The following is an 18,771-nucleotide window of genomic DNA, read 5'->3' on the forward strand; positions in this document are numbered from 1 at the left end:
TTGCCTACAACAACACTCTTTTCTTTACAGCTCTGCTCTCTATTCTGATACTTCTGACAGAGATTCTTCTTCTATTTTGTCAGCAAGTATTTTTCATCTCCAAACATGTTTTCCTTTAAAGAGAATTATTAAAGTCAAGACGTGTTTGCCACCATTATCTACATATAGCCCTTTTCTATATATATTTGACCTTAAAAACAGATTGACATTGAACAGTAATTTGAAGCTGTACAAGATAACTCTATTTCCATAATCGTTATCTTAGCCTCTGATTTTCACTTTCAGAGAGGAAAAAAATATTTCTTGTTCCTATCATCTACAGGAAGCCACAAAACCTCACCTGTGACATTGCTTCCTCTGGAAATAATTCACACTGCAAAGAGGGCTACAGAATATAGAAAAACCTCAACAAGAACACACACACAAAAAAAATGTGTTTGCACTGCAAACCAATGTAAGCTAGAGTTTTAGACAAACTATATCTAAAACAGTTTAAAGCATTTAAGGTAATAAATCTGGTCAGTTATAAGACTCCCATATAATACTCTAGCATATTTTCAAATGTACCTCTATTTTGGTTCACACATGACATCAGAATAAATTTTTAATTTAGAGGGTATTCTGCACAATTTATACAGCATCTAAAATGCATTGTCAATAAATATAGGAATTAAAAAAAATTATATTCCATATTCTTGGATGCAACTGTTTGGGACTTGGAATTAAAACACTAGCAGGTTGTTTCATACACATTATAGTTGAAAGACTCATTGCTTCAGCAACAATATACATATACTGCTGAATATCAAATCATGTTAATCTGCTCACACTTACTGAATTCATCCCACTGAACAGATCTCCTGATCCTACGTGAGCTGTGTGAACGAAGTTTGTTGGCTCCCCAATCATGCTCCGATCAATCCGTCGTCGCCTTTTCTGAAAGGAAGGTAAGGAAAGTATCCAACTGAGATTCATTGCGAAGGCAAAACAAGTTTGTGTCATAAATGCAGAAGTTAACCCTCTACAGGATATTGCATATACTGTAACATACTTCCATAGAGTCAAAAAGCAGGGACCAAATTCTGACGTTAACCAATCACACTGGTGTAACACTGTCCTTTGTTTTCACTTGGAGGATGTAAAGCAGATGTTAGACAAGCACTGATAGCACTCCTAACATTTAGGCCATTTGTAAATAACCTTACTAAATTCTGCAGTTTATTAACCAATATTTGTGATGTTTCATGCAATAACTTCTGCCTATATTTGTATCTAAGTCATGGCAGGACAGATCGAATTTGAGGTTTAGTCATTGAAAACAAGAATCAAAGAACAAAGAGCATTAGAATAGCCTATGAAACCACTAATTTACAGAATTTCTGATTTGCATGCCATGGGCACTTATGCCACTATTTGTAATATACTTTATAGTGATGTTCAGAACAGTTCCTTGATTTTGATAAGGGTTAGTTGCATATCTTTACTGAACTCTGAAACCCCTATACTCAAGATAACTTTCAGTCTGCATTCTAGAGTGTGACCTGAAGGGGTACACTGGGGTAATAGGGCAAAATGTCAGATTAGGGACTCTTCAGACTCCTGTACTGTGAGACAGAAGGCAAGAATTGCTTAACCTCTGCTTCTGATTTCTCAGAGTCACAGCTTTGGTTTTTATTAATATAATAACAAGCATATAAAAAATTAGAGGCAGCAAAGACTTCCTCTAATTAAACCTGCTTTGGTTACCTGCCTCCAGCTAAGCATTGCATCTAAAGGAACAATACAAGAAACTCCTATCCTCCTTTCTTAGGCCAGAGCCAGGGAGCTGACACAGAGTGATCCATGCAGTGTGTAATCACCACATGCCCATAATCTGAAAAGTGCCTGTGCTTGGAAAAAATAAAATATCCATGAAGCACAGCATCAATATCTCAAGTTTCAGGTGTGTTGTACAAAGTAGAGTGTAACATCTAAGAAACTACTTGAGCTCAGGTAAAATCTTCCCAACATCTTAAAGTCCACTCAGTCTCATTTTTACGGATCTCCATTTCTAATCTGCAATGAGACTGTAAGACCACACAGACACAAGAGTCGAAGGTACACGTCTCATGAGTGGGCTAGCTGCTGTTGAAACACAGCTGCAGATTAAATCTTTATGAATCAGAGCCCACAACCATGAGAATACATCATGGGGTTTAGCCAGCAAGTACAAAACACATTTAATCCTGTCCTGCACCTTTTCTCTATTACAAAACCAGATTTCAGTAGGTTTCAGTACCTTATTGCATCATATATACAGCTGGGATGAGGAGGAACACATAAAATTCTCCCACAGAAATAGCTAACTACAATGACTGCTCATCTGACATGTTCAGGAGCATCTCTACCAGGTATGAGACTATTTGGAGCTCACACTGCTGTATTTACACAATCTACTACTGCCATATGCTGTGCCACTGACACAGAAAGAAGATCTAGAGAGCTGCAACAGAAACACTTAAAATAGTTTCAGGTCTGTGGTAGTTGCCCCTCTCCTTTTCAAAAAATTAACAGTGAAATTTATATATCTAAACAATGCATCCATGATTTCTTCATTTTAGTAAAGTTTTGAAATGCAGGGTCTTGATGCAGAGAAAATGCAGACAAACCCAAGGATTTTTAATTTCTTTTTCTTGTTTTTGCGTTTTACAAACAATCAAACTCTTTCTTCGGGCAACTTGACTTATTTTCCTCCTTGTTGTTAAGGTCACTGGCATACCAGTAACAGACTTGGAGTGCTGGATCTTGTGAATCACTGTAAATGATTCTCCACTAATCATCAGCTAGTCAACCAGTAACCACTAGTTAAACTGCACTGTCATAAAACCACGTTTCTTATCTCAAGTGAGTTCCTTATCAGAGGCCATCAGCCTGTTACACCCGGGCATGTGTCCACTGATGCGAGCCCCATGAAGCAATGGAACAGTATTTAAGTGCTCTGCTGTATTAAAACCACAAAGTAGTTCACACTGAAAGCAAATAAAAAGTAGCTTGGGGTTTGTTTGTTTTTTTTTTTTCCTTTTTGAGCACCCTGTTTGCATTTACATTACTGTTTTAGCTTGGATCATGAAAATGCTTTTGAAACAACTTTACCAGTCCCCACTTACCACAATTCAATTTTAATTTCATACTAATCTTGGGGTTTACAAATTAGAATTTTTTTTGGATGAAGCTGAACTAGAAGATTAACTGATGCCCTCCCATTGCTAACAGACATTGAGCCCAATGAACCAGGTGAGCCAGTCTGGAGCAGATGACAAAAGACATCTAATGCATGTCGTGGTTCCTCAACACCAACTGTTCTGCTCTCCTACTAGGGTGTGCCATTTCTAGAGGCCCAGTCTCAGCCAAAACCAAACTGACCAATTTAGGATGCTTAAAGGGACACGGGAAACACTGTAAAAAGTCATCCCTTTGTGAGGAATGTAACACATAAGAAAGTAGTATGGGAACGTACCCAGAAAGGTTACAGAGCTTTTACAGAGGACACCATAAACACAAGTTTTGACAGGATTTTGTTGTGAAGTTGTATTTTCTGAGTTCCTGTACCTGTAGGAATGCATGCAATACCACTGTTCTATTAACAGTAAGAATTAACACACAAGATGGATTCTGTAGTAAATTTAATTTGAAAGAGGCTGAGAAGCAGTTCATCTCCTACTTAGGAAGAAATTAAATGTACAGTTATGCTCATTGCCCTCTGTGTATCGTTTGTGTCTCTCCATAAGTCACGAATCTGCCTGTATGATTGATTTGTTGTGGTGGAGGACTGATTTAGGTTGTGCTCTGGGAGTTAAAAATCCTGTTCTTGGGAACTGGCCACTGTCTTCTGCAGAGCCACCAGCAGCTGTGGCTGACCAGCTGAGATAATCACGGAGACTTTTGGGAGGGGAAGACTTATAAAATACTCTGTGTTAAAAAAAAAATAAAATACTGACAGAGCCTAGCAAAATTTAATACCACTAACCTTTGCCCATACCCCAAACTCCACTTGGTATCATACCATAAATAATTAGCCTTAGAATATATTTACATGCCACTAACTCAGTAATGAGTAAATAATTAGATCTCACCATAAAGGTAATCTATAAAAAAAAAAGAATGCTTGTGAGGCTAGTGCAAAGAACTTTACCATACACACACACCCCTGAATATTTGTATCATCTAGAGGTTTGTTTTCAATAAGTTTCTGGCAGAACAAATATATGCCTCAACTCTATCAGTCTGACTGCAATGAGGCCATGTGTCCTGTATCTGTGTTCCTTGTGGATTTTTTTTCTTAGCAGGGGGGAAATAGAAGGAAGTTCATATTATGGTTAGCTAACTTATCTGTTATCTTTCTTGTCAGTTTGGATCAAGTTACTGAAACATTCGGCATCGATGGGCAAAAAGGTTTAAAATTTATATTGAAGTATATGAATTTTTTTTCCTCTTTACCTTGTCTCAAGGCATTTACGCCTTTACAAAGGGGGCAAGGAGCACAACAAAGACGAGATGAAAAGACTGGTAAAAGGATCCTGGAAGTGGTATATGAACTATTATCATTTAATGACTTTACTCAGTTTGTTCCCTTGACAGAACTGCAGAACCTGGATTGCAAAGCACATACCAGGTAATATTTACACCATGAAAAGTAGAACTAATATTTAAACAGAAGCAGAAGAGATGCAGGTTTGTGCATTAAATGTCTGAAAGGAATGGAAGCAATCTGAGGAGCTTTGCTTTGAACATACACTAAATGCAATGAAACAGGATCAGATTTAGGTTCCCAAGGAAATGAAGTAAAAATTGATCATTTCTATTCTTAACCTGCAAGTGATGCTTTGCACCCACTACTTCCTTCAAAGTGCCAGATCAGAATTCAGAGAGCCACCAACAGTTGCATCACACAATTTATTTTAACCCTGCAAGTGTCTTGAAACTATAAACCATTTTAAACCTTTGTCTAAAAGGTAAATATAATTATACCATGAATTGATCCTGCCCTTCAGCAAAGACACAAACATTTTACTGAAACGCTGTTTTTCGTAGTTCAAAGGACTACTTATGGCAAAAAATTCAGAACTGTAATTTGTTTCTTCAAACAAACAATTGTCACTGATGGGTCCAGAGGCATGTAAAATTTAATTTCTAATTTTTATTCCCCTCTATTTTTGGCTTTCAGGGAAGAAGTGATCTTTTGTCACTATCTCCAAATTTTGTCCAGTGGTTGGGCTGTGCTTCTTTAGGTCAAGCCACTTCACAAGTGATGGCAACAGTTCTGAGCTACACAAGTTCTCTGCCTGTATATATATATATGAAAAATACAAGTTCTGGAAATTTTTCCCCTTTGCACAGTTATGCATCTCTCTCTGCTCTTCATGAGAGGCCCTCTCAGAAAAGAAGAAAAAGACAAGATATGCAGAGTAAAATCACAGTCTCGAACACATCAAAAAACTATTTAAGTGATGTCACTTAGATCCTAGGAGGCTGATAATTACTTTTCTGGAAGATGTTAAAACTTGAAGTTGCAAATTAAGCCAAACAGAATATCATACAAAGGTACTCCAAAGTCAAGTGCCAACCCACACACACGGGGAGTCAAAAGCAAAGAAATCTGTTTAGCTGGCAGAGGAGCATGTTCTGCTAAATCTACACCAGACTTTTTATAAAATAGCTGATAGAAACGTGTTACAAATCCGAGTGTAAGTGACACACAGCACTGCAAAGGACCCTGCAACACAAAAGCCTGCGTGGATTTTACCTGCAGAAGGTTCCATCTCAGCCCCAGTCAGCCCTCACATGAAAGTGGTATTGCAAGTGCAGACGAAGAATATGCACTCTATGCATAAAGAGATACAAGGGGGAAACTCAAGAAATTCAGAGGGGATGATAAGTTATTACCACGTTGTGAACACAGAGTTTCTGAAAACAATACTTCCTTATTAAAATTCACGCATGTGGCACTTTTTTCTCCTATCACCTACCCATTTAATTTATCTCCACTTAGCAAATAAGAAAACCTGCCAACTCTTTTTTTTCCCCCCACACAGCAATGCAACAGAATACCTGCTGCCCTCAGCATCCACGTGAGCAACACACCAGTGGCAGGGGCAGGCTGGATCTTTGCACCTCACATTTGGAATGACAAAATTTGGTATTTAAGTCACAAGTAGCAAATCTTTGTTTTAATGGTTCCTCTCTAAAACTAACACAGACAGAGCTGTGCTTCTATGGAGCAGAACTTTAACTGTTACTTATTAATACCATCAGCACACCTCAAGGAAAGGATAACTTTCCTGCTGCCAACTTTGTAGTCATTACCCAAACTTTATGTGTAATTTTTAATGACATTTTATAGACATAGTTTTGTCCCGGTTTGTATGCAGTAAAAATATATATGTACAAAAATACATATTTATGTATTACATAAATTATATCATTATATAATGCATTTCAAGGCATTTTTTTCAGTAATTTCATATTTATCTGTGTTCTAAAAACTGCAGGGCACAGTAAAATACATTAGAAATACATTAGAAAGGAAATAGCATGCTGATATGTTCTATTTAGTCTAATTTTGTTCAACGTGCTTCCAACTAGATCCAAGTCAACATGAAGTGATCCAGATATAAAACAGCAAGTGACGCGACGCACCTTCCTTTTTTTTGACCAAGTCTGTCTTGTCTCTCATTCTAACTATTTATATAAGAGGAACTTTGGCTCAAATTTGTCATTATTTCTCCTTATTCTGCACGACACTCTCTATTATTTTTCATGACACAAGAAAAAACAACACTATGTACCATGCTTTGGCACCTCAACTGATGCAGAGTAGAAGCATCAGCTTCCCAAGATTAATTTTGCAGTCTTATATCAGTCTTTTCTCTAATTTCAGATTATCAAAAAGAAAAAAAAATCTAAAAGCAGTGGAGATCGTGGAGATCAAGATATTCTTAACAATCCACATTAGAGTGGGTTATGGCAGGAGCATCACCTGCTAGGATGGCCTTCATGGAATCAGCAATGCTTACTGTTGGCTTGCAGACTCGCTAAGCCAAAAAATAGTTTTCCCCTTTTCTTAAATGAATACTGTCATAAAACAGGCTTATCTCCATTGGCAAAAGATAACTAAGGAACATTTAATTTCTCTCTGAAGCCTCATTCAAGACTTAATAAATTTACATGCTAACTCCCCACTGGGAACAGAGAACTGAACGCCCAATCTGGACACTATAAAGAATTGCTTTGTGGAATGAGTTTCTGTGGTCAGAGGATGATCACTTAACATTTACTGCCTCCAAAAAGTTTCCTCTTTCAATAGCAGAAAGGTGACTGTGCACTCGTAAACACTAGAAAGTTACACAGCTTTTAAACTTATCTCCACCACATAAGGGTCAATTGTTCAGTCTGCCCAGTCACTGCTATCTCAATTGTTACAATGGCATCAAATACAATAAGAAGAAATTCACTCTCTGATATTTCTCCACAAGCTCGACTTTTAAGTAACAGTATAGTAATTTGAACATAATAAAATATAATAACTTTTAACAACATCATCTAATCCTTTGTTACACTAGGAGATCTAGCACTTTTACATCTTTCCATGCTAAACCAATCCAAATCCCAAACCCTCCTAAAAGAAAATAAATGCCAGTAAAGCCACCACAACTGCCATTCTTAGGGTAGACAGGGAATATGCAAACAAGGAATATACTCCTGGTTTTCCACTGTATCTGCATGATACATTTGTTTTCACCATATTTTGTTTTCACACTATAGGGGTGTAAAAGACAGAGATAATATGGATCTGATATGGATTTTTTAAAATTAAATAGGAACTATCAGATTTATATGGAGGCTCACACCTATTGTGTTTGACTTTTCAGAAAAAACTCTCAAACAGCAACATTTTTTTGAGAATTTCTGCTACTTTTTATTCTAGTGTTAATTTCAGCATTACCCAAGGCAAAAAGCAAACTCTTTTAATGTGCAGATTTACTCTCCGGGTTCTTTGTCACCAATCAAGATAGGTGTTTCATAACTCTTCCCTGAGGACAAAGTGATCTACTAAATGTTTCAGTGATACAACTCTCTGTTGAAAAGGAGCTGTTTCCTAGCTTTGCATTCAAGAACTCAGCTGAAACTTCAAAAGCAGTGAAGGCCAAAGACAGAAAAAAAAAAACTAAGACAGAAATCTAAGGAAAGGATTTAATCAAAGTCAAGATAGTCAATCATTTCAAGATGGGGGATTTGGATGGTTAGAGGAGAAACTGAAAGAGAGAAAACATCCTTTGCTTTATTTTCCTTCTTTGATCTTTCTTACTTTTTATATCTGCTCTGAAAGAATACCAGCAGCAAAAGAGTCCCTGTGCTGTGGCACCCAGCTGATCCTCCACAGACTAACACAAAGGAAGGGCTAGGGACTTGCTCAGAATAGAAGTATCACATCACCCTGTAGAGGTGGCTTTCTGTCCTCCCACACACACGCTGTTCTGCTTCCAAAATAGTCTCATGTGCACAGGATGGCTGTTTGTCTCTCATAGCAAGCTGTGGTCTTAGTGACGTGTCTGGCTGCCCAACAGTGACCCATTAAAATTGCCTAAAAAGGCTGTAGGGTCTTTGACCAAACCCTGCATGAGGGGGCTGTAGGGGCAATGGTGTCCCTTGTATTTGTTTTTGTGCATTGTGTGTTTAAGATGCATTTCTCCACACTTTCCTCCCTAAATTAGGAACCCACAGGTTGATGTTAAAAACAGAAAAACATGCATGTGTATAAATCAGGAATGCTAATACACTCCCATCTCTAGCAATTAGACCATCAGGTACCAAGCTAATACTGTGAAACCAATGGCTGGATGTGTAATATCATTCGAAAGCCAGTGTGATATTTTTGAAGAAGAAAAGGCTCCACACTCCCTAAACGTTTCCCCAAATACTGTATTTTCAATTATTTTCAGCTTTTTAAAATCTGTGAACTTACACTGTGAAGTCCAACTTTTGCACAGTGCTTGCAGTTTGTAGAGAAGCTGACGAAATTGAAGAGGCACCACACAGAGTAATGTTAAAATTCCAGAAAGCACTAGCATATGCCTTAAGTTTTGAACATTTAATTTCACTTTTGAACCATAAAGCGACAATGACCATTTGAGCCACAGGAGCCCACATCCCCTCTGAATAAGCGAGGATGAAGGACTAGACCTGTAAGTTTCAAATGCTTCACGTCAGAAGGTCTGCTGCACAGAGAGAAGCACGACTAAGATAATGTGCAAGGCAAATTGAAATGCTAGCCACTCACTCCTTCCAAACAGCCACATTTCAGTGACAGATTTATTCTAAAGCAGTAAGATGTGGTACCTAAGCCCGGCATAATGATGTTCTGACCAGTGCTGTGATCTTCATCAACTGCAAAACACCAAAGCTGCTGCCCTTAACATAACATTTTCCTCAGTCTCCTACACGGGCAGTTTCCAGCAGATTGCCTGGAGAGTCTTGTCTGATTAAGGATCTTACAAACTAAGGCTTCCTCAGAACAGAAGCAGGAGGAAACCAGCACAGGTTTTCACACCAGCTCTTTAGCAACAGTGACAAGTAGCAGGCGTCCAGCACACTCAGTTTTCATCAAGTTTCCAAAAATTCAGGATGTCTCATGACTTCTCTAGCTAAAGGAGTTAGGAAATGGAGACCCAGGATGGAAAAGATGTAAACTTTTGAATAATGTAAGCTGTTATAGCTAGCATCTAAGAAACTGATTATCAAATGGTCGCTGTATTTAGCATTTGTGGCAAAATCACTTGGAATATACTGGCTGAATAGAGTGGAAACAAAAAGAATTACGAAATCTGATTGCTTTCTGAACTCCTCGGCAAAACAATTAGCAGTTCCATTCATATAGAGAAAAAAACAAAGGTAAAAGGAAAAAGAAGCTAACATGGTAGCAAAGCTGACTTTATACAAATCTTCCAGACTGATTTTATATTCAACTTCACATCAAATTAATCTATTTCATAAATTAATACGATTGCATATTATCTAAAACAGCTCCTTTGCTTTTAGAAAATTCAGCACCTTCTTGAATCTTTTGAAGTATAAGCTTTTTGATTTGTTTACACAATATTCTGTTGTATTATGATGATGTTAGTCATCATATGACAAAACTAGCAATTGTAGCCTATGTTTTCTAAATAAACAGGAAAAAATTGCCAGATGAGGTCAAATGACTCTGAAACACAATAGGTCTTTTAAGAAATGTGTTTAGCTCACTCATCAAAGGGAATTTGTTCCATTCCAGATGCTTAAACCAACTTTAAGTAACACAGTAAATCTGAATTCACTCCTTGGTATAACTTCTAAGTACTCCTTTTAAAAATACACATCAGTACAATTTTAAGATGACATTTAAAACTTTCAACTTGGCTGCCACTTTGTACCACAAAAATAATCCTTACTTATCTTTCTAATAATTTTATTTTAATTGCTTTTGATGATTAATGTCTCTAACATAATTAAAAAAAATAAAACATAAATTAAAAAAACTCAAAACATCTAAGATAATAATACTTAGATAGTTTTCTACTATCCCTCTTCTGCCTTTTTAGGCCTTTGTAGGCTCCCTTGTCTGTGATACTGGCTGTAGTATCTCAGCAAAGATCAGACCTTAACATTAATGTATTAACTCTTTCCTTACAGTTGCCTAGCTGAATAACTTCCAATAGGTTAGCTGTTGCTTGGATCAAGTGCTTATTACCAGCCCACACAGCTGGAAACGAAGTTAATCACTGCTCCTTTGGAGTGAACCAGACCTGTGACACAGACAAGGGACAAGAATTGTGCTGTACAGGGTATAGAGAGACTGAAATAGTGGGTTTATTTCCCCTTAAGAAGAGAAGAGACATCTGCTTGTGGTCTTAATAGTTTTCCACCATCTAACAGGTGGGTACAGAAGACAGACAGACTTGAAGGTGCACAGTGATAGTCTGAAAATCCACAACCTGAAGCTACAACATAGAAAATACTGATTAAACAAATAAATACAATAAATCGTCATGTGGGTGGTCCAACACTGGACCAAGAAGTCCACTCTTTGAGATCCCCAGAACACAAATGGGCATGGCCCTGCAAAAACCAAGTCTGGCTGGTTCTGCCTTGAGCAGGTGCATCGCACTAGATGGTACCCAGAGGTGTCCTGTCACCTGGATTACCTTCCAAGTCTCTAACTTCAGATGGTGATGAAGAAAGCAGAGTGGGCTGGAATTGACTTTCCTGTATATTCTCCCCAGGAATCAAAACCATAACGACATAAAGCAGCAGTTGAACAGATGATGTAAAGACACACCACAATACAAACCTTCTGGAAACTTCTGATAGCTTCTGATAAAAATTAAATCCCCAAGCGTTGATAAGAACACGACACGAATTGCATCACATTGAGCTTTCTTTCCTTTCCCTCACTGACCTTTCCCAACGAGAACACAAGAAATACTGCTGGATGAAAGATCATCTAGCACGATGACAGCTGTAGCTCTCCAGAGGACATGTGTCAGGATTGCATGTAGCCAAATGAATGTCTCTTTACTCCCCAGCTACAACACAAACAAAAGCTTTGGGTGTCCTTGAATACACCGTGTATTGAAATTGCTTTGTTGAGAAATTACCTTTCATGCTTGCAAATCCTCTAATAAGACTTCCTAGAGCTAGCTGACTAATATAAACAAGTTTGTTATGTACTGTGTATGCAGGTGTCTGCACACACTTGCACCTAGGTGGAAGCACACGTGTTGCATAAGGTACATCACATACAAGCCTTCTGTACTTCCATGTACACTCTGCATAATCTTCTAAAGCAGAAGGATATGCACATACCAAACTCCACTGCAGAAAAGTAAAAGAACACAAAATATACTGAAATATTACCTCTGAACAGATAATAGCCACTGTAGGATACAGGATCCTCAGTCACACTCACCACACAAAACCAATCACTTAGTAAGTCTAACACTGTCTCTGGACCAGATAGTTAAAACACCCACTGCACTGAAGGTAATAGCTCTAAATTGTGCTCACAAGCCTGAACGTTGCCATTCCCCTTTAACTACTACAATAAATCAGGGCACACCTCGGGTTTTCAGAAAACCCCTGTACACAACTCATAGTAATTCCCTTAGTGGGAGACAGTGGATCTTCACAAGTTATGGCACTGGTATTTGTCAGCAGTAGGAAATGAGTGGAATCTCTAGTGCTTGCGCTGCAGGCAAAAACAAAGCCACAACATTTAAGAGCAATATCCTCAAGAGTCAACAAACACACACACACACAGTGAATTTGTCAGCTTTTAAATACCTCCGTGAGTATTCATCCCAGATACTTGGCATCAGTTTGCCCAGATAGCAGCAGTTTCTTGTTTGTCTATATACATATGCAATGAAATACCTAAGTACTCTCCTGGTTTTACTTCTCAGTGAAGTTTTATCAAAATGAGTGTGTCCCTGAATGAAGATATTTTCTCTATTTTTATACGTATCCCTTTTTAAGGGAAGAAATCCCATTAGTTTTGTATGTCAGTCTGTGAGACACACTCCTGACTGCTGACCTTTCTGGTGCTCTTCCCACTGGCATTTCCTTGCTGAAGTTATTTGTCACCTGAGTAAACTCAGCATTATCTCTGGGTTGTCCTTTCTGCTCCAAAGGCATCCTGACCAAGTTACCTCCTCAGCACATGTGAGTGCTGTCACATGGCCTCAGATACCCTGTTCTGCAGTAGGGGAGAAGCATTCATAAGCACGGAATCACAGATTTCCTTCTGTGCCATCCCACGTCTTGCTCCTCTGAAGACTTGTGCAAAGCTCCCAGATCTCACTGTTAGCGTTGGAAATCTGTTCATCTGGTTCATTTTAGGTAAGTCACTGGGAAAAGTGCATCCCAAAATACATCATAATCTGACAGTCTGTCTTCGCTTGCTCCTAAAACATCCAGGCAAAAAGGAGTTAGAACCTACGCAAGGGAAGCAGGAACAGCCTCCCATGTTCTTCCCATGCTGTGAAAAAAAGTCACACATTTGAAAGGTGATCCCACTAATGGACGTGGAAATTATGGTACTAATACATGAAATTACAACAAGGCAATGCAACAACCAGCCAGAACAATTTAGGAACAGATGGCCAAGTAGATGCTTAGGGATGCTTACATGCCTAGCCCACACTTAGAATGGATAGAAGCATCTCTGGAAGAGTAGTTCACCAGCAACTCTTTAGGAATGTTCTCATCAACAGCTGCACTTAGACTTAAATTAGCTCTCTGCTCAGCTTTTGACATATTCAGAATAGCATCTGATACCAAGCAGCAACACAAAAGCCTATGCCTGAAGTGTGGCAAACACACCCCAAAGACAGAAGGGAAGTTGTTTGGGAGCTAATTAACAAGTTCCAACAGAAGCACAGCAGCAAAGGAAGAGCAACGTGATGTGCCATTGCAAATCTGTAGGTTCAAAAGACAGACAATAAAGAAAAAGGCCATTGTGAGGGAAAACTAGTCAAGCACTGTAAGCCTACCTATTTCATTACAAGGAACATAAAAAGGAAGCCCTTTTAAGGAGTGTTCTGCTTTCCTTGGCAAAACAAAGGAATACTTACTGCCTTGTCCAGTGTCCCCTCAAAAGGAAAACACCAATTCCAAACATGTACAGGCACTTTTGTATATTCTTGCTGAGGCATGCCACAATTCCAGAGGTCTTGAGCGTAAACAATCACTAACTATTTTAATTTCATCAAGTCAGAAAGTGTTCCATACTCCTAATTCATTTGTCAAATTCTTCTACTCTAAATCCAGCATTGTTGAAAATAAGTATTCAGGAGAAGTAGCAGCAACAACTCCTTACTGTTCCACTATCTGCACCATAAAGACACAGAAATTTTGTAGAGGACAAAGATATATTCACTACTCATACTTTACTGCTAGAGTCATGGGTAGGATCAATAATATAATAATAAGTGTAGATTTTTTATAGTAAATATATATATTTCCTTTTACTCTTCAGCAAATGGAACCATATGATACCTAGAAAGACAGGACACAACTCCATTTTCCCAACAACTAGAGCTGTGAACACAGAATTGAATAGTAATTGTTGTAGGAGGATATATGTTGTTCCTAAATTAAAGAAAAACACCAACAACTCCGCTAAAATATTACCACCACCCCCACTCTGTGTTTCATAATCCAAGTGTCAGGTACCCTTTACTAACACACAGGTCTTCAGTGGACTATGGCAGCTTATGCCAATTAAAAAAAAAGAAATTAGTTCTGAACCACTGCATGATAATTGCCAAATGTTGGTCGTATCAGATTATTTAAGAGTTCCCTACGCCACGCTGTCACCAGGCTATACCACCCAGACACTTGCTTCCATGATCAAGGCATAGAATTTGCCACAAGTTAATTTTATTCTCAGATATCCTGCATGCTTTCTGTATCTCAACCTTGGTTCACTATTTCACCAGGCTTCCCTGAAGTTCTGACAATATCCACAGACAGAGGCATTAGAGGAGCCACCTGCAGCTGCTGTCACGAACAGACATTGACACGATTCTCAACTAGGCAAAGCTCTGCACTGTGGAGAGCTGTATACCACACCAAAATACTTCAGGGCAAGAAGAAATGCACCAACAGGAAAAGGCATATTCTGAGTTGTCTACCATGGAACTGGTAAAACACCACTGGTGCCTGTTACCCTACAGAGAGCTACTCAGAACCTCTTTAACCTCTCCCTTGACACATCTGGAAATAGCACATTACAAATATTTTTGAGAATTTTGAGGAACTTTACCCAACTTTACCCAACTTTTTCTTACTGGAGAGAACAACCAATTTACAAGTCACCTGGATAAAGGATCACAAAGGCTGCACAGCTAGAAGACAACACAGTACTCTTAGGAAATCCTGCCACTTCAAGCTTTTGGCTATTTCCTAACCTTTCTTTGTCCTAAACCATCTGTAGAGCTACACCCAAGTCTTAAACTGTGCCAGGGGAGGTTTAGGTTGGACATTAGGAAGAAGTTCTTTACAGAGAGAGTGATTGGGAATTACAATGGGCTGCCCAGGGACGTGGTGGAGTCACCACTCCTGAAGGTATTTAAGAAGAGACTGGATATGGCACCTAGTGCCATGGTCTGGGTGACAAGGAGGTGTCAGGTCAAAGGTTGGACTTGCTGATCTCAGAGGTCTTCTCCAACCTTGTTGATTCCGTGATCGCTGAGAAAAAAACCCTGAGAAACCCAAATGTTTCTGCCCTTACCAACAGTTTCCCTGCAGGCTTCATTTTCAGACCACTCCTGTGTTCAGAGATTGTATAGTTACAGTTCATTTTTGTTTAACAAACTAAACCACACAAACTTGCACAAACCACAGTGTAAAACTTAGATGTGGCTGCCTATCTGGGGAACAGTAACAGCACGATCTGTACCACAGACAGTGCATCCTACAGCATTTATTGTCTTTGGCATTAAAAACATAAAGTGTCTGCTATGTCTGGTCATAACAAGTAAATTGTCAGTAATACTCAGCCCTGCAATGTCTGCAGAGCCAACATTGCTAAGAGCCCAAGTTGAATTCTATTCCTTCTTGGGCATGACCAAATTATTTACTGAATTCCAGTGAGCTGAAGCAGAGGGATTGTTCATGGAAAACTTGCTGTACCAGTGTGGGAAAAAGCTTGACTCTCTGAAACAAGATGGAGCTTGTAGACCTGGCAACTGGGAGATTTACTTATTTTCAAAAGTGGGTCCTTGTAAGAGTCAATCACTTGATTTACATTTTAGTGATCAGCAAACAACCATATGGTAAAATAGGTTTTTGACCTGTGTTTCAGAGCACCCTTCAAAGGGAAAGCTTTATCTGTCTTTTTAGACAAAAATTACAAGCACAACGAAACAACATAAAGTCCTCTCATTCCCTTTATATCTTTTCTTTCATTTTCACTAGAGAATGATGTGAGCTGACTAATTCTTGGACACTAAATTACGTAAGTTGTTATGTAATGTAAGGTACTGTAGGGTACCGGGTCACTTTTCCTATTATATAGAGAGAGAACAGGCTGATGTAAGCTCTTGTGTTTTCTCTGACTAAATAGAGTGAACAGTCTTTACACTGGTGTCAAGCTCACAGACAGTGAGAAGGAGACAAAGATATTGCAGAACATAATTTTGTTGATACGAAACATGCTACCAGCAGCACACAAGGAGAATAATTTTACTGTCTTCAATGGATGATCAAGATGCCCTCACATTTGTAAAATGTTATGGCAGATTCATTCATAACAATGAATATTGATTGCTTCAGGAACTTTTGTTTTATAATCTAGTTAGATATAGAAAAGGTGCTCACAGTGAACATCAAGTAAGCAAAGTAAAAAAAAAAAAATGTACACGTAACCAAGAAGTAGCATCATCCATTTTAAAATCTAGTTAGAATAAATTTTTTGCCCATAAAAACTACTACTAAACATCCAAGAGTATCTCAGCAATCAGCAGGATCTCAGGCAAGCACCAAGAAAAATACTGTGGCAGTTGGTTTTTGCTGTAGTTCAGAATATTATTCCCAAAACACACACAAAAGAACCCAAAAAAACCAAGAAACCCCAACCAAAACAGAAAAAAAATCAACTAAAGACCAAAATCCAACCTTGCATTCCAACAAATACTTTTACAAATCAGAGAAAAAGTCTTTGCTATATGGAAAAACACTAAGTGCTGCAGCTTGCAGAAAACCCCATAACCTTCAGTTCTTTAACCATTAAATCAGGTAAACACACATCCGTCTTCATGGCTCAGTCAGGTTTTTGCCAGATTTTAATCTAGGTGTGTATGTATGAAAAGGTGTAAATTTCCTCTTCCTTAATCTTCCCTGTGTAGGAACATTAATCTCCTTTAATAATGGAAATGTTGGCATTTTATTCCTGAATTAAAAAGAGCAGCTGAATCTCACGGACCTGAGATGCACACGTTTTACTTCTTTAGGGGAAGGACCACACAAACTACATTTCCAGCCTTCCAGCAGTCAGTTTGGTCCACACTGCTTTACCATGGCCACTTGAATCACCTCTTCTCCCTCCCAAACATTGGTTGCATTTTATGGATTTACACTGTCTTCATGGTTAGCTTATAGAAAAGTAAATATCCACATAGCATAATGGGCCTAGAAATCTTTTACAGGTCTTAGAAGTTTTTAAAAGCAATAATTAACTAGGCTCAGTTCTCTCTCATCTTGTTTCTTCTTTAATCTCTGAAGTACATGCATTGTAACTTTTTTTTCTTTTTCCCTCAAATCTTCCTTTCTCTGCACTAAAAACCCCAGAGAAATTTCATTTTTCAAAGCTTAGTTCTGATGTTAAAAAAGAGAAAATACGCATTTGGTATTCTTCCACGGAGAATAAAAGGCTCTGTGAGCTCTTCTGCCTGCCGATCTGTAGATCAGCATGCCTGTTCTTGTGTTGGCATTTCTTCTTCCCTTTACAGGTTTAGCAATGCCAAGCTGCTACCACAAACACAAGCAACCCAGGTTGTTACATACCTGCACACACACGTGTGTGTGTTTATATATCCTAGCAGATTTGTTTGGAATATGTGCCCAGCAGCATTTTTTCCCCCATTTTAACAGTAATCCACTACTTAACCACCATCCTAGAGCCCAGGAATTAAATGGTCTTTTCAGTAAGCGGAGTACAGCAAGCTGTATTTAAAGTAATATTTGTTCCAAACAGAGTTAAATAGGACATGCCCTATATACATTTTGCTGTAGTCTTGCAAGAAGTCTGCCTGAAGTGGATTTTAGCTTGTAAGCCCCCTACATTTAGAAGAACCTGATGTGTCATAATACTAACTTCCTTCTCTAAATAATACACTCCCTTGAGACACAACTTCAGTTACCAGTTGCAGGTAGCCAAGTGTGCTTTCTTTAGATAATTTAATTCCTGAAAGTTCACAAAACTAACAAAGCACCCCAAAAGGCAAGTTTTATGCAAACATACATGGTGAGGTAAAGATTGGTAACCACAGTTTATGCAACTCTCTTTTTGAAAACCCTGACTGTGACATCACCTCTAAAATTCCATCATTCTGGTGTAATCCCCAATTAACATCTATTCATAAGTCCTGTTGAAGTCTTTCCATCCAATTTCATTAAAATTTGATTCATGTCCCAAGCAATTTTTCTGCTCTTTCTTCATTTAAGGTCCCAGGCTCTGAAGCCACTGATGGACCACCATGCAGCTCTTCAAATAACCTGCCTGACTCCTTCCAGCTGTAAAGCAAGGACATAGCAATGCTGACCTTTTGAATGAGTCAGGCCTGAACTGCAAGAAGACCTGAACTTGGCATTAGTGGCAGAACTGGGAGGGTTTTCAGCAGAGATGAGCCTTGAGCCTGTGCTTAAAGCAGCCTGAACCCAGAATGAGAGAATGCTACAAATTTCCAGCGCACTCCGTGGTCACGACACAACGCTTACGGGAAGTGTTTTTAAGTAAGTACAATACTTTCAGAGGTCACAATGTCTTTTAACAAAGTGAAACCACAAAGCTCTGTGCTACACCACATCCCCCTCAGAGAGATGAATGTAAACTTATGGATAATGCAGACTCTGATAAGCAACAGTTATTTCTTCCTATGCACTGTGATGAGATGAGCTCTGCACCTCTGCTCCACAGGTGGAAAGCTCCAGCTGGCTGGGCAGTAAAGCATGAGGAGCCAGCTCAGTGTCAGCAGA

General features: G+C 38.7%; 1 protein-coding gene across 3 annotated transcripts in view; it reads right to left on the reverse strand.

Moving 5' to 3' along the window:
* CDC42SE2 (CDC42 small effector 2) overlaps positions 1 to 18,771 on the reverse strand; it is an 83,249-nt gene that overhangs the window by 6,109 nt on the left and 58,369 nt on the right. For all 3 annotated transcript variants that reach the window (XM_027670993.1, XM_027670994.1, XM_027670995.1), the window contains exon 5: positions 835 to 936. In XM_027670993.1, the coding sequence (XP_027526794.1) occupies positions 835 to 936 (102 nt within the window). The remainder of the gene's footprint in view (positions 1 to 834; positions 937 to 18,771) is intronic.

Source organism: Neopelma chrysocephalum, unplaced genomic scaffold (assembly GCF_003984885.1).
Source record: "Neopelma chrysocephalum unplaced genomic scaffold, ASM398488v2 Primary Assembly neopelma1_97017, whole genome shotgun sequence".
NCBI classification, from domain to species: Eukaryota; Metazoa; Chordata; class Aves; order Passeriformes; family Pipridae; genus Neopelma; species Neopelma chrysocephalum.